This window comes from Procambarus clarkii, chromosome 7 (assembly GCF_040958095.1).
Source record: "Procambarus clarkii isolate CNS0578487 chromosome 7, FALCON_Pclarkii_2.0, whole genome shotgun sequence".
Lineage (NCBI taxonomy): Eukaryota > Metazoa > Arthropoda > Malacostraca > Decapoda > Cambaridae > Procambarus > Procambarus clarkii.
Window position 1 is genome coordinate 18,944,186 of NC_091156.1, and position 16,866 is coordinate 18,961,051.

General features: G+C 42.5%; 1 protein-coding gene across 1 annotated transcript in view; it reads right to left on the bottom strand.

Annotated features, from left to right (window-relative positions):
• Positions 1–1,077: 1,077 nt before the first annotated feature.
• The window catches only part of LOC123761500 (uncharacterized), a 53,099-nt gene continuing 37,310 nt past the window's right edge, over positions 1,078–16,866 (bottom strand). Inside the window, exons 12-17 of the mRNA XM_069314910.1 lie at positions 16,504–16,761; positions 13,830–13,955; positions 13,555–13,647; positions 7,054–7,200; positions 3,152–3,295; positions 1,078–1,187 (exon numbers count right to left, since the gene is read on the bottom strand). Coding sequence (XP_069171011.1) covers positions 1,078–1,187; positions 3,152–3,295; positions 7,054–7,200; positions 13,555–13,647; positions 13,830–13,955; positions 16,504–16,761 — 878 coding nt within the window. The remainder of the gene's footprint in view (positions 1,188–3,151; positions 3,296–7,053; positions 7,201–13,554; positions 13,648–13,829; positions 13,956–16,503; positions 16,762–16,866) is intronic.

Genomic DNA, 16,866 nt, shown 5'->3' on the forward strand with positions numbered 1-16,866 from the left:
GCGTCAGTAAAGACCTTGATGGTCTGGGTACATATAAATATGGGGGGATTACATGTGCTTTTACCATGACGTCAGTAAAGACCTTGATGGTCTGGGTACATATAAATATGGGGGGATTACATGTGCTTTTACCATGACGTCAGTAAAGACCTTGATGGTCTGGGTACATATAAATATGGGGGGATTACATATGCTCTTACCATGACGTCAGTAAAGACCTTGATGGTCTGGGTACATATAAATATGGGGGGATTACATGTGCTCTTACCATGGCGTCAGTAAAGACCTTGATGGTCTGGGTACATATAAATATGGGGGGATTACATATGCTCTTATCATGGCGTCAGTAAAGACGTGCTGTCTTGCCACATCAACGTGCGGGTTTATTTAATATTTACACAATAGGGGAGATAAAACCCCCTATTTAATTCTCAATGTATTAATGCCTTATGAATAAAATTACCGATGAATCCATTGGGTCAAGTTCATATATCGGAACTTTGTTGTTCCGATCATTTATATTTGTAATTTATGATAACTGAGGAAAAGTAATTGACTGATAACTGAGCTGATAACACGTGGCTGATATATTGATATTTATTGATATATAGCAACAAATATTGATATTTGTTGCTAGTAGAGTTGCACTTTAAAGTATGGAGTTGCAACAAGCGGTATTGTTGACCCTCATCAATACTGCTTCAGCGTTAGTACATGCTAACCACGCATTCAGAGTTGGATGAGGTGCAGCAGGTGGTGGCTGGATGATGTGGAGCAGGTGGTGGCTGGATGAGGTGGAGCAGGTGGTGGCTGGATGAGGTGGAGCAGGTGGTGACTAGATGATGTGGAGCAGGTGGTGGCTGGATGAGGTGCAGCAGGTGGTGGCTGGATGATGTGCAGCAGGTGGTGACTGGATGAGGTGGAGCAGGTGGTGGCTGGATGAGGTGGAGCAGGTGGTGGCTGGATGAGGTGGAGCAGATAGTAGCTGGATGAGGTGGAGCAGGTGGTGGCTGGATGAGGTGGAGCAGATAGTAGCTGGATGAGGTGGAGCAGGCGGTGGCTGGTAACGAGCGGACACTATACACAGGTCCTCTTCTGGCGATAGTTGAGACTAAAGCCGCGGTTGACAGTGTCCGTCGCCTCGTTACCGTCCGTCTTGACGTACAGGACAAAGGGCTGAGACGTGGCTGGGGAGGGAAAGGCAGGACACACTTTGTAATTACCAGTTCGTATGTGTAATAAGGCTGAAAGTAACAATAATGTTTGACAATTGAATGTAATTGGAGATTGTTCATTGCAGTGCAAATGGAATTTTGTTTATTAGAGTAAACAAATCTATTTGTAAACATATATGGAATTAGAGTCACTTTCTAAGTTGACCCTTTGTCTGTGGGAAGAATGTCCTCGCATCACCCTCTGGTGACGAAGAAACTCCCTTGAAAGTGACAAAGTTATATAACAATCTATTTTCCTTATATGATAGTACTTATAACAACTACAATATTTGGTTGAACGTATAACTATGCACCGTGATTACTGCATGGTACATGCCTAACACAGTCGGGTGGGGATCGCCAGAATTCAAGAGAGAACAGCATGTCATTGTCACATACCCCCACTTCGATTTTGGCAGTGGCCATGTCTCTTGTTTGCCTAAATACTTTGGAAATATTCAAAACAATATTTGTTCTTATATTACTACAAAACATTAATCATTGATCTCGGGTAAATGAACAGAAATTTTATATTCATACTTTGACCGTACTGCGGAAATACTCAAGTTATAAACATGTCAATTTGGAGCCCAGGTCCACCTAGGTCCACCCCTCTAAATCTTTCCTATCCAACGCTACTCTTTCGCAACGCGCCGAGAGAGGAGTAGACACGCAGAGATGGGGAGAGAGAGATATAGAAAGAGAGGGGGAGGAGATATACAGAGATAGAGGGGAGTGGAGGCAGAGATGAGAGAGAGAGAGAGAGAGAGAGAGAGAGAGAGAGAGAGAGAGAGAGAGAGAGAGAGAGAATGAGAAGTCAAAGAAAGGGTTTATAATGTTTTTAGAAGTAATTCATAACGTTTAATTGAATGTGTAAGCCATCTGTTGAGGTCTGAGATAACCCTTCATAGACAGGCTGCTCTACGCTGGCCCTCAACAAGTGCAACAGTATACTAAGGTGTTCCTGGGACATGCACTTCAAATTAAATCATAATATGACGGGTTCCGTGACCAAGAGTTAAGCTCTATTATATATAATGTATTTTTATTTTCTTGGACGAAAATATTTTTCCAGAACTTCAAAATTAATGTGTCCCCCGTGGCCTTCCTCCTACCACCGAGACCGGCGGTGGGAAACGGCTCTGGCGAGGTTGCGTATTGGCCATACACGCTTCACTCACGGTCACTTAATGGAGCGCCGCCCTGCTCCTTATTGTCCAAATTGCGTTGTTCCTCTTACGGTCGTGCATATCCTTGTTGAATGTCCGGACTTCCAGGACGAGCGTGTGTCTTGTTTTCCGACCGTCCCTCGCGGTCACTTGTCCCTCGATAATAATAATAATAATTATTAAATTTGGTGATCTTCTGGTAAATTTGGTAAACTTGTTTTTGAATTTGGTAAACTTCTTTAATTTGGTAAACTTCTTTAATTTGGTAAACTTCTTGGTGAATCGGATGTCTTTGATGTTGTTCACCTTGTGCGCTTATGTTATCATATTGGCAATTACATAGATTACATATTCCAGTACTGTTCTTACGGCTGATGTTACATATTAAAGGACTGTTCTTACATGTCGGTGTTGCATATTCCAGGACTGTTCTTACGGGCTGATGTTACATATTAAAGGACTGTTCTTACATGTCGGTGTTAGATATTCCAGGACTGTTCTTAGTGATATGTAGCGCCTTTTGAATATCCCGCACTTTTGACGGTGCTACATAGCCTCCCCGGCTTGGTGCCTTCGTTTGATAATTACTTACTTGTTAGGCCCTATTTAAATTACGCAGATAAGCTTTGACCGCTGTGCTATAGAGTGGACACAGATGCTCAAGAAAGCGTATAGAGCAGGATGGCAAAGTTAATCTCGGGTATTAGGAACATTTGACTAAAAAGATGGTATAAGAAGGCCAAAGGGTGCAGAATGTCTACTTACTGCTGACGGAGGCGGGGAAGCCGAGGCCGCAGAACCTGTCAGCCGTCAGTAAGGTGTTCTGGCTGTTGTCGGAGTAGAATTTGCCTCCGGGAATTATGACGTAGTCCGCAGTGCAGCTGTTGCCATAGACGCTGACGGTCGAACTACCTGTACGAGAGGAGAGTAAGCCTTTTTTTTTACTTCAACTTAAGAAGAACTTTCATAAAATTCATTAACTGAGTAGCATTCAGTAAGAGAATGTTAACTGTAACATTCTGTATGAGAAACGAAACATAAGAGACAATATCTGTCTGTTTGTCTGAGGTTGGAGGCCAGATGCTTTGGGCTAGACTCACCTAACTTTCACACATGAAGTATTGGGGCTATGCGAGTGTCATAAGCTAGTCAGGGGTGGCTCCGATGCCACACATTTAGAATTACTGGCATCTAAGCCAACCCACCTGAGTGAAATATTGGTTGTGTTGTCCGTAGACTTATTCGTGAGTGATTCGTTGTTCAACGTAGCTGCACTAATGCAGATGTACCTCATGTATTAATAAAAAAATAAAAAAATATACATTTTTGATAAGAGATGGGGAGGAGAGGGGGCAGAGAGAGAATGATATGCGGAGGGATGGGAAGGAGAGAGAGAGAGAGGAGGAGAAATATGGAAAGGGGAGAAGAGGAGGGAAAATGGAGATTGGGAAGAAGTATATTGCCAGTGTGGAGCATCCGGACACGCTCTTGTACAGTCTCCAGCACTTTTGTGTTTGTCTCCAACACTTCTTTGACCACTCCAAGCCACGTGCTCGCACACTACAAGTGAATTGCTTTATTTTCCTGTAGTTCGTCTGTGGTTCGAGGGTTCACTTCTCGCCCTGTATCTCTGGAACAGTTCAACTTTTTCTTTATGTGCCTCTCTCAATCCCTTCCATAATCTCTCTTACAGTGCTTGTATTTTCAGACCTTTTTAGATTTTAATCATTTTGAAATGTCGAGTTTTTGGTAACATTCTGGGTGTGAATTTCTGGAGCTTTTCATGTTCTTGAATGTCGGTGTTGCGTATTCCAGGACTTATTGCATGTTCCATGGATGTTCTTAGTAAGGCCATGAAGATTATTCTGAAGGACCTGTGTACTTACCTAAGTACTGGAGACTCTCGTCAGATGTTCATATTCTTGGTTCGATACTAAAGATTCTCTGGTGTTTGTAGATCAAAGCAACGACAGCTTTCTCTCTCCTACTGGAATATTTGTCTTGTGTTGCTTGTCTCGCCCTCAGAAATCTTTTCAAAGATGGAGAGAGAGAGAGTGGTCCAGGACGGATCAAAACATCGTCGTCTCTTCACCTTCTGGTGTGGGGGTTTTCTTCACCTTCTGGTGTGGGGTTTTCTTCACCTTCTGGTGTGGGGTTTTCTTCACCTTCTGGTGTGGGGTTTTCTTCACCTTCTGGTGTGGGGTTTTCTTCACCTTCTGGTGTGGGGGTTTTCTTCACCTTCTGGTGTGGGGGTTTTCTTCACCTTCTGGTGTGGGGTTTTCTTCACCTTCTGGTGTGGGGGTTTTCTTCACCTTCTGGTGTGGGGTTTTCTTCACCTTCTGGTGTGGGGTTTTCTTCACCTTCTGGTGTGGGGTTTTCTTCACCTTCTGGTGTGGGGTTTTCTTCACCTTCTGGTGTGGGGGTTTTCTTCATCTTCTAGTGTGGGGGTTTTCTTCACCTTCTGGTGTGGGGGTTTTCTTCACCTTCTGGTGTGGGGTTTTCTTCACCTTCTGGTGTGGGGTTTTCTTCATCTTCTGGTGTGGGGTTTTCTTCACCTTCTGGTGTGGGGGTTTTCTTCACCTTCTGGTGTGGGGTTTTCTTCACCTTCTGGTGTGGGGGTTTTCTTCACCTTCTGGTGTGGGGGTTTTCTTCATCTTCTAGTGTGGGGGTTTTCTTCACCTTCTGGTGTGGGGGTTTTCTTCACCTTCTGGTGTGGGGTTTTCTTCACCTTCTGGTGTGGGGTTTTCTTCACCTTCTGGTGTGGGGGTTTTCTTCATCTTCTGGTGTGGGGTTTTCTTCACCTTCTGGTGAAGATTGATGACCATATCATAATGATGACCATTTCATAATCAAGATATGAAGATGATATGATGATCCCCATGAAGATATGATCATCATATCTTTAGCCACGGTATTGTGACTCATCGTCTGTAAATCTCTTCAAAATTCCAGTTTCTGTTTTTCCAACTGTACAACAAGTTCTACTTTGAGTTCGTACACTTTATTTGACAGTCCATCAGTATTGGGACCATCGGTGTCAGCTCTTCAAAGTGTTCATTATAGTTAAGTGTTCTGAATAGGCAGCTCCCAGTCTAGGGATGGAGTAGCTGATTTGGTTCCTATGAATGGGTAGCTGCCGTTTAGATCTTCACAGATTTCTTTCTCATTTTCATTGTATTCTTCTCCCTTCTTGTATGTTCTATCGTTTCTTGGTCATCCACTGGCATTGTCTTTCGTACATGGCTATGTATTAAACTCTGCTGTTTCTTTGGTTTCTTTCTTCTTATATTTATGCCTTTGTCTTTAGCTATGCTGCATATATTTCGGGTCGATAATGTCCTCTGTGTTTGGTCCACAACGTCCTGTTTTTCCTCTCAGCTTCTTGGTATTAACTATTAAACTATGTGTTGATATATTCCCTCAAATGGTTTCCTGATATTACTGGTGTGTATCTTTCCTCGACTTCCTTCCATCTATCTCCTTTTGACTTATTAAATTAATTATCATATTCTCATTTTATTTCATTTGTTGTACTCTACTCTCCTTTCCCTAACCCCAATCATTTATTGTCCTTGGGCTTAGTTTAGTTATAGTTAATGGCCAGGACTCATTGGTCGTGGGATTCCATGCTGAAGAGCTCTCGGTTTTCCCTATTATAGTTGACAATGTTCATCAACTATAATGAGTGTTCTGTTACGATTTATTTTGTGTCATCTTTTACGTGATGGGTTAAAATGTTTGTGTTTATAATCTCCACTAATTTTGTATCACATATCCCTTCCCCTTCATTGGGGGATTTATCAACTCTCAATCTTTGGGATTTATGTCTCCCAATCATTAGTAATTTTACTCTCATTCCATGTGCAGTTGTTGTTGTTCTCTGTAGTTCGACTGTGAATGTATGGTGTTTATATTGTGTGTTAGCAGGACCACTATACCTTTACACCTGGTGTTTGAGTCCCAGTGATGTAGTGTGTGTTTCTGTTTGAATTATAACCTGCTACTTTCTCTATTTTTCTCTTTTGTTTTACTAGGAGCCTCACTCCACGACCCTATCTTTGTTGTCCTTTCTTTCCTAAGTACTTGATATCCTTCAGGAAATATTGCATCAGATATGGTATAAAATATTTAGTTTAGTTTCTGTTGCAATCGTATCGGATGTTTGTTTTCACTAACCTTTTAGTCTATGTGATCTGCTTTGTGGCTCAGTCAGCATCAGTATACCAATGTTGGTGTGTGTACACACCTACCTTGTACTCACCTAGTTGTTGTTGCGGGGGTTGAGCTCTGGCTCCTTGGTCCCGCCTCTCAACTGTCAATCAACTAGTAATTGTTACTTGGCCTAACAAGTAAGGGGGAGGTGTTTGTGTGTATGAGAGAGAGAAAGAGAGAGAGTGAGAGAGAGAGAGAGAGAGAGAGAGTGAGAGAGAGAGAGAGAGAGAGAGAGAGAGAGAGAGAGAGAGAGAGAGAGAGAGAGAGAGAGAAAGAAAGAAAGAAAGAAAGAGAGAGAGAGAGAGAGAGAGAGAGAGAGAGAGAGAGAGAGAGAGAGAGAGGGAGAGAGAGAGAGAGAGAGAGAGAGAGAGAGAGAGAGAGAGAGAGAGAGAGAGAGGGAGAGAGAGAGAGAGAGAGAGAGAGGGAGGGAGTGTGCGTGTGATGTCTGCGTGCCTTACCTATAAGGTCTGGTGCAGGAGCATCAGCTTTTTCGGAGATGGTGAAGCCAAAGGTGCCATTATCATTGTTTTGTTCCCAGGTGATGCCGCAGTAGTTGTCGGCGCGTCTGATGCAGATCCCGTAGTCCTGGTTGGCCAGCTGCCTGTCTGTGGAACACCAAGCCACCCTTCGTTATTTCAGGCCGTCCTCCTGTTTAGACGGTACTTAGAGTAACCATGTAGACCATTGTACATACTCTGACGTAATGGACAATTAGAAAGTAGAATTTAGTACTACTGAATATGGACAAACAGGATTTTTTATTTATGTTGCTAATAAAACCTAACCTAACCAACCTAGGCCTAATTCACTCTGAGGTCTAATATAGTACATTGATGCGCTTCATTAGGCCTAGCAATATATACATTCGGTTTTTAGCTCAATTTTTTCCGGACTCTATAAAGTGAAAAGTACCAAATTCTACTATCAAATTGTCCATTAAGTCAACATACGTGCGATAGTCCACATGGGTACTATAAGTTCAATCTAAACAGGGGATGGGTTGTGTTATTTAGTGCGTAGTTACATTACCAGGAACACAGCCATCACTACACACGATGATGGGGATTACAGGGTAGTTATTGACAGCTGAAATAAATTGTTCAATAAATTAGGAGGATTTATGCTCATTAGAGAGAGGGATGGCGAGAGATGAAGTGGGATTGAGGATAGACGGGTGAGTGTCTAAGGGAGTGGGGAGAGGCAGGATATTTACTGTGTTTGAGAGAGGAATTAAGAACATAAGAACAAAGGCAACTGCAGAAGGCCTGTTGGCCCATTCGAGGCAGCTCCTATTTATAACCCCCCAATCCCACTCACACACATGCCCAACCCACGCCCGAAACAATCGAGGGACCCCACCTCCACAACGCCACGCCGCAATCGGCTCCACAAATCAACAACCCCGGTGGCGGGGTTGTGTTCCAGATGAAGTTGTTCATAAGCTTGTTGGCTGACTGGCTTAGTTCCGGAGGTACTGGAAGTGAGGTGGTGTTCAGAAAGAGAGGAGTTGTATACCCATTTATGTACGATTACATGTCAACTCTGCTGCTTCTCACATATAATTAATTTATTATGCAACCATTTTGAATCGAAAACAACTGTCCTTCGTCTTCTTTAATTCAAACTAAACAGATCCCCAGGACCGAGGTAAGTGTTTGCCATGGTGCTTACAGAATGTCATGAGGAGCTTTGCGAGTCATTGTCTACCGTATTTAATAAACCATTAGTCAGGCAGAGTGCCAGAATCGTGGAAGGTTGCTAATGTGGTGCCATTTATTAAGAAAGGAGATAGATCACTTGCTTCAAACTATCGTCCAATTAGCTTAACGTCTATTGTGGGAAAGTTACTTGAATCGATAATTGCAAATCCCATTAATAAATGATTCACAATATGGTTTTAACAAATGGCCGTTCATGTTTAACAAATCTGCTATAATTTTATTCCAGCATAGTTGAGGCAGTTGACAGTGGTAAGGATTGTGATGTCGTGTACCTTGACCTTAGCAAAGCTTTTGATAGTGCCACATGAAAGACTTATTAAAAAGATAGAGGCTCATGGAATTGGGGGTGCTATATTAAGCTGGATTAGGACATGGCTATACTAAAGGAAACAGTATAAATGGAGTTATGTCAGACTGGGAAAATGTAAGTGGAGTGCCTCAAAGCTTTGTCCTCGGACCTCAGTTATTTATAATATATATAAATGATTTAGATTCAGGTTTGAGCAGCAATATTTGCAAATTTGCCGATGATACAAAAATCGGGAGGGATATAAAAACGGAAAAAGACTCACTATCACTTCATGGCGATCTAAATAAGGTTTTGAAATGGTCAAAAGATTGGCAGATGCAGTTTAATGCTGACAAATGTAAGGTTCTGAGGCTAGGTAATGATGATAGAGTTACATGATACGAGCTAGATGGTGTTGAGATTGCGAAGTCGGATTGCGATGTAACACGGGTAGGGTTCCTCTCTACTGCTCTTTCCTTCTTTCTACTCCCCCTCTACCCGTATTCTTACTTTTTTATTCTCTACCAGGGACTCCAAAACTTTTACCAAAGCCGACTCCACGCCACGTGGTCCTAAGACGATTGACCGACTTAGGGTTCTACAACCAGTATGGCGTGACCTAGGCTTTGAGCAAAACCCTAGAGTCGCCTCTACGCTGCCACCACCAGACCAGTAACACAAGAGCAATGATCGAGGTCTGGATCGATCATGCTAATTAATCAACCTTGGGGCTTGATCCCCACTATAACCGATGACCTTGAGTGTGGAATAAATTACACGGTAATGATGAATTCCGATTCGATGTTAGAATCGGCGCCCAATACAACTCTGCCTCGTGTGGACCACGTGACCAGGACAAGTAAACATAAAAAAAATGGAAACAATAAAAATGCAAATTATTAACTAATTAATTTATTAAAAGAAAAACTAAAACAAAATCTAAATATGTTCACTCCCTGTCACTTTAACACTCCCTACTTGACCTGAATGCAATGAGTTGACTATCCCTATCAATAACCATAGCAACTATACCTTGGGCAACCAGCTAGATGTTGGGCTGGTCTTGGGGGAGAGGTAAGATGGGTTGACCTCCCCCAGTTTATCTGGAGTCCACACTGATCTCTTCCTCGTCTGGTCTAGCCCAGACTAGAGCATTGTATTGTTCCGCATAGTCTCAGTTTTTCCAAGTTACTTAGCCCGGTTTAAGTTATAACAATTAACCTCTGTTGTACTTAATTGATCCAGACTGGTTGAATTATTTTACTGAAATTAAATTACACAAACATCTAACGGCAGAGCTGTTCCCGTTCCCCAAAATGGTTAATTGAACTTTGAGAAATAGTAGACATGTCAACCCTGATGACCTATGACCGCCGGTCACTCCGCCTTACAACTTAGATCTGATTCGTGACGTCACTGATGGTGACTTAAACTCAATAATTAGAATACTCTTGATATTGTACCCAGTACTATTATACAATACAATTTTAATACAAAATGAATAAAGGCTAATTTCTCTAAATTACTGAATACTATAGGATGATTCATTATACGCAGCTATGAACAAAGTGTCGGTTATTTTCACCGCGAATTCCCCTGGGGTCAGGTCCCAAGGTCACCACGCGGGCTCAGGTTCCCGTTCTCTTTTGTCGATAAACCACTCTGGATAATTCTTACAACCAGCCTAGTTTGTTACAGCGAAAGGGATCTGGGAGTTATGATTAGTAAGAATGTAAAACCCAAAAATCAATGTATAAATGTTTGTAAAGGGCAAATAGGACACTGGGATTTATTATTAATCGAAGCGTTAGTAACAAGACACCTGGTGTTGTTCTTCAGCTATATCTTGCTCTGGTTAGGCCCCATTTAGATTATGCAGTTCAGTTTTGGTCGCCGTACTATAGAATGGATATAAATTCACTTGAACGTGTCCAGCGCAGAATGACAAAGTTAATTCCCCAAATTAGAAACCTGTCATATGAAGAAAGATTAACAAAGCTTAAATTGCATTCACTGGAAAGGCGAAGAGTTAGGGGTGACATGATAGAGGTTTACAACTGGATGAATGGACATAACAAAGGGGATATTAATAGGGTATTAAAAGTCTCAACACAAGACAGAACATGAAACAATGTGTATAAATTGGATAAGTTTAGATTTTGGAAAGACCTTGGTAAATACTGGTTCGGTAACAGGGTTGTTGATTTATGGAACCAATTACCACGTAACGTGATGGAGGTGGGATCTCTAGATTGTTTCAAGCGCGGGTTGGACATGTATATGAGTGGGATTGGGTGGTTATAAATAAGAGCTGCCTCAAATGGGCCAGTAGGCCCTCTGCAGTTACCTTTGTTCTTATGTTCTAATGTTCCTTGATACCTTGTACATACAAACTAGGATGAGCACCCGGCGGTGCCCACGTCTGTCTGTCTGTCTGTCTCTCCCTCCCCCCGCCCTTCTCATCCTCCCCTTTCCTCTTCCTTCCCTTTCCGCACCCATTTCATCCCGGATTTTTTTTATTAACATGTTTAGATACATGTGCATTTGTGCAGCTGCCCTAGACTATATGAAGGGGAGTACAGTGTGTCGAAGACTAGCTACGTGATGCTAAATGTCCCACTCACACAGGCTGGTTAGTCATACAGAGACAAGTGATCTGTAGTCTGCACTGGCAAGTTTGGGTGCATTATGAGGATATCCTCAAGAACACGTGTGAATACAGTGATTGCGAAGCTCCAGGTACCTCATACCAGCGGGTCTGAATGGTCTGATAACTGGACATTCGGTGATAACATAAGAACATAAGAACAAAGGCAACTGCAGAAGGCCTATTGGCCCATACGAGGCAGCTCCTATTTATAACCACCCAATCCCACTCATATACTTGTCCAACCCGCGCTTGAAACAATCGAGGGACCCCACCTCCAGCACGTTACGTGATGTAGTGTGGGAGATCATGCCGCAGTTCCTGCTGACAGAGTTTGCACCTAGAGTGCTCAAGATTGGGAGATCCGTCACCTGTAGCCACCTGCCACAGGTAACGGTAACCCAACCTGATCCTGGCAACCCCTGAGTCACACAGTTTGGTCCACGTTTTGTGCTGGCCGTAAACATAGGTTTCGGATCTGAACAAACCATAGCTTTCATAAGAACATAAGAACATACATAAGAACAAAGGCAACTGCAGAAGGCCTATTGGCCCATACGAGGCAGCTCCTATTTATAACCACCCAATCCCACTCATATACATGTCCAACCCATGCTTGAAACAATCGAGGGACCCCACCTCCACAATGTTGCGCGGCAATTGGTTCCACAAATCAACAACCCTGTTACTGAACCAGTATTTACCCAAGTCTTTCCTAAATCTAAACTTATCCAATTTATACCCATTGTTTCATGTTCTGTCTTGTGTTGATACGTTTAATACCCTATTAATATCCCCTTTGTTATGTCCATTCACCCACTTGTAAACCTCTATCATGTCACCCCTAACTCTTCGCCTTTCCAGTGAATGCAACTTAAGCTTAGTTAATTTTTCTTCATATGAAAGATTTCTAATTTGTGGAATTAACTTAGTCATCCTACGCTGGACACGTTCAAGTGAATTTATATCCATTCTATAATATGGCGACCAAAACTGAACTGCAAAATCTAAATGGGGCCTAACCAGAACAAGATATAGCTTGAGAACCACACCAGGTGTCTTGTTACTAACGCTGCGATTAATAAATCCAAGTGTCCGATTTGCCTTATTACGAACATTTATGCATTGATCCTTTTGTTTTAAATTCTTACTAATCATAACTCCCAGATCCCTTTCGCAATCCGACTTCGCAATCTCAACACCATCTAGCTCGTATCTTGTAACTCTATCATCATTACCTAACCTCAGAACTTTACATTTATCAGCATTAAACTGCATCTGCCAATCCTTTGACCATTTCAAAACCCTATCTAGATCAACTTGAAGTGATAGTGAGTCCTCCTACGAATTAATTTCCCTACCGATTTTCGTATCATCGGCAAATTTGCAAATGTTGCTACTCAAACCTGAATCTAAATCATTTATATATATTATAAACAACAGAGGTCCCAGGACAGAGCCTTGAGGTACTCCACTTACAACATTTTCCCACTCTGACTTGACTCCATTTATACTAACTCTCTGTTTCCTTTGGTATAGCCATGCCCTAATCCAGTTTAATATAGCACCCCCAATACCATGAGCCTCTATCTTTTTAATCAGTCTTTCATGTGGCACTGTATCAAAAGCTTTGCTAAAGTCAAGGTACACAACATCACAATCCTTACCACTATCAACTGCCTCAACTATGCTAGAATAAAAAGATAACAAATTTGTTAAACTTTCTATACTGGTGCTTTCAGACCTGAAGGAGTATGCATCATAATTCTATGGAAAACAAAACCGGGATTTGATTTCGGACGCCATGGCACTTGAGCTGACACGGAACAGCCTTTGACACTAATAAAACCTCATGTTTAATGTTGTACAGCTGGGTGAGGCCAGCCCCATGTGACCGGCTTCGTGTCTGGCTTTCTACTGCGGACAGATATACATTCTATTTTATAGATATAGATCTATATATTTTTTTGAGATTCAAACTGTTTGGAGATCATGATATTGTTGAGAATCGAGAAGAAATTGTTAAGACGATGACAATAGAATGCGTGTGGAGAGACAGACCAGAGCGAGGGTGAGCAGGAGAGTACTGCAAGTTATTCCACTGATCAGAAATATGAGTTTATTTTGCACAGTTGTACAGCTGTTCACTCCCAATGACATCGATTTAAGTGGTTACGAACACATCTTCTTTATGATGAGATGAGAAGAGACGCGGTTAAAGGATTGCACAAGATGAAATATCAATAATATAGCGAGGTTTGGAGTGCATGTTGCAGTGCAAGTTGTAAGTACTGGTACTTACTGCTCTGACCAGTGGCGTTGTTGGTGTTGAGGAAGTTGAAGCTGCTGACTGTGCCAGCGGTGGTCGTGTAGTACTGCAGGCAGCCCACGGGCGCTGTAGGGGCAGCAGACACCAGGGGCATGGTTAGTGTATCAGACCAGCTTGTGGGACATGGATACATGACCTGATGAACTATCAACCAGCTTGTGGTGAAGAACACAGCCCTACACGTGATAATCTCAGGACATGAGGCCTTAACTAAGGTGTATGAGACGTGTATATATGAGGAGGCTCACCTTGGTACTCGGAGCCACAGGTGATCTGCGTCACCTTAATGTTCCAGGTTGTTGAGAGCGACGCCTGCACAGAGCGCTCAATGGTCAGCTTCACAGCTCCGCCACTGGGATCCACGTCGTAGTAAACTGTAATGAAGGTAAGTGGAGCCACGAGGCGCTGTCACTAGTTATCTCTGGAGAAATACTGATCACATACAACAGTCGATATGGGCACTGATTGCTACTAAATGAGAGATCATATTGATTTATCATCTTAAGGTGATTGTGTGTGATGCTGTCTTCAGTGATAGAGCAATGTTCCTTCCCAGAGCTGCGTGAAGGAGGTTGTATGTCAACTGTCTTCCTCCATCTCGTTCCCCTTGATCACTACTCAAACACTGCAGGAATACTTCCTTGTGTCACTCCTACTAACACGCGTTTGTAATACACGTCCGTGGCTTTTGTCCTGTTCCCACCATGCGAAACAGTCTAATCTGGTTCACTATTTCATATTATCTAATATTTTGTACGTGATTCACAAGATTTGTTATCCTGACTCTTAGAGATTGTTAAGCCTTACTCCTGAGGCTCGTATAAAGAGGCTAACGTCACCACCCGCCAAACATACACCGAAACTACGACGTTGGTACAACGTTCGAACAAGTTTTAACACCTAACCAGTTATAACAACCAACATAGCAAGTTGTAACAACGTTCTAATACGTCATAAACACGTTAAGCCAAGATGTAATAACTTTATTACAAGTTGTAATAAGCGGAAAATAGAGACAGTTTCGGTTTGTGTTTCCAGGGCAGGATATTCTACGCTAGCACACGTCCGAACATCATTCAGGAACCTAAATAAATAGACATTTCGATCACTGTACACCACCTACGTGAGACAAGTTTTAGAGTATGCCGCCCCATCGTGGAGCCCACATCTATAAAAGCAGACAAGGAAACTCTAAAATATTTAAAGATTTGCAACAATGCTCGTCTTAGAATTGCGAGGGATGGGCTATGATGAGAAGTTGAAGGAACTAAACCTGACGAGGCTAGAAAAAAGAGAAGAGAGAGGAGACATGACACAGACGTCTAAAATACATAAGAGGATTAACACTGGAAAAATATAAAAATGTTAAAAATTAATACCAATAGAAAAAGAGAACAAAGATGCAAGATGGAGACTCAGATGAGTCAGAGATGTTAGAAATAATTGTTTTAGCTCAAGAGTAGTGGGAGATGAAATGAACTAAATGGAATGAAATGAATTAAATGAATGAAATTAAATGAACTAGAGGAGGACGTTGTGGAAGCAAACCCCATTAACAATTGTAAAATTAATGATAGGAAAATTGACCAGGAGTCATTGCTTTAGAGTTTAGACAACCAGCGGCTAGAAAGGTGGGGCCCAAGAGCTAATGGTAAATCCTGCAGGTACAAATAGGTGAGAACAAATAGGAACAAGAGGACAGAGATTCAAGCTAAGGAAACAAAGGTGCCGAAAACAACATTAGAAAGTTTTCTTTTGTAAACAGAGTGGTAGACGGTTGGAACAAGCTAAGTGAGAAGGTGGTGGAGGCCAAAACCGTCAGTAGTTTTAAAGCGTTATACGACAAAGAGTACTGGGAAGACGGGACACCACTAGCGTAGCTCTCATCCTGTTAGTCACTTAAGTAGTTACACACACACACACACACACACACACACACACACACACACACACACACACACACACACACACACACACACACACACACTCGCGTGTGTTGGGCCAGGAACGGTGTGTCATCCTTTTGATTTTCGCTCTTTTACCATCTGTCATTGTTTAATATAGTGAGGATTTATTTATTTTTTATTTTGTTAAAAATGAAGTTTATTAATTTACAGTTTACATCGAATTACAGCTGGAGTCCGAGGTGTTGTTCAAGACGTGGCTTGGAACTTGATATCTGACCTGGATTACCACTCTGAAATGTTCCTTTTGTGTTTGAACATTGAAATTAAGGACCTTTACCCCCGTCTTATAGTGAGACGTTGACCACTCCTGGAGTCAGGGATTACAGGGGCATGTAATTACCGCCTTGACCACCATATTTACACTAATAATTTTCTTTAATATTTTTACTTATGTTGAGGACTAAATAATGTTTACTGGTTGGTGTCAGTTAATTCATTGTGTTTTTTTTAACTGTATTGAGATTATTAAGCATTATCCGTAACATCAGATCAAACATCTGTTTGCTCAGCAGATAATATATCTGTTGAACATCAACAAAGTATATTGATCACTGTGTGCCACAGATAATGTGAACATCTGCATGTGTTGATCATTGTTTGTTCCAACGATTATTGGGGCATTACTCACTGTGTTGACCATTGATTGTAACGTAGACCACTGGGACATCTACTCACTGTACTGACCACTGGGACATCTACTCACTGTGCTGACCACTGGGACATCTACTCACTGTGCTGACCACTGGGACATCTACCCACTGTGCTGACCACTGGGACATCTACTCACTGTGCTGACCACTGGGACATCTACTCACTGTGCTGACCACTGGGACATCTACTCACTGTGCTGACCACTGGGACATCTACTCACTGTGCTGACCACTGGGACATCTACTCACTGTGCTGACCACTGGGACATCTACTCACTGTGCTGACCACTGGGACATCTACTCACTGTGCTGACCACTGCTGGAGCCACAGATCACTGGGACACTGGACACTCCGCCGGTCACCGTCAGGAAGTCTTTAGTGCAGACACCGTTCGTATCCGGCTGCGAGAGTTCGAGAGCGAGGAAATCGAACCTCATCTGGCAGATGTTGGGCGCGACTCTGTTGATGGTGAGGGTACAGGCGCCCAGCTCTGTGTTGGTGGCGCCGGGGTGGATGAAGTACGTGTTGTTCAGGCTCGTCGCCTCGTTACACGTCCTCGTTACTGGCCAAGGGGGGAGGAGGTGGGGAGAAAAGACATTAGTCTTCCCTAGATACGAGAGAGAGAGAGAGATAGATAGAGAAAGAGGGAGAGTTAGAGAGAGAGAGA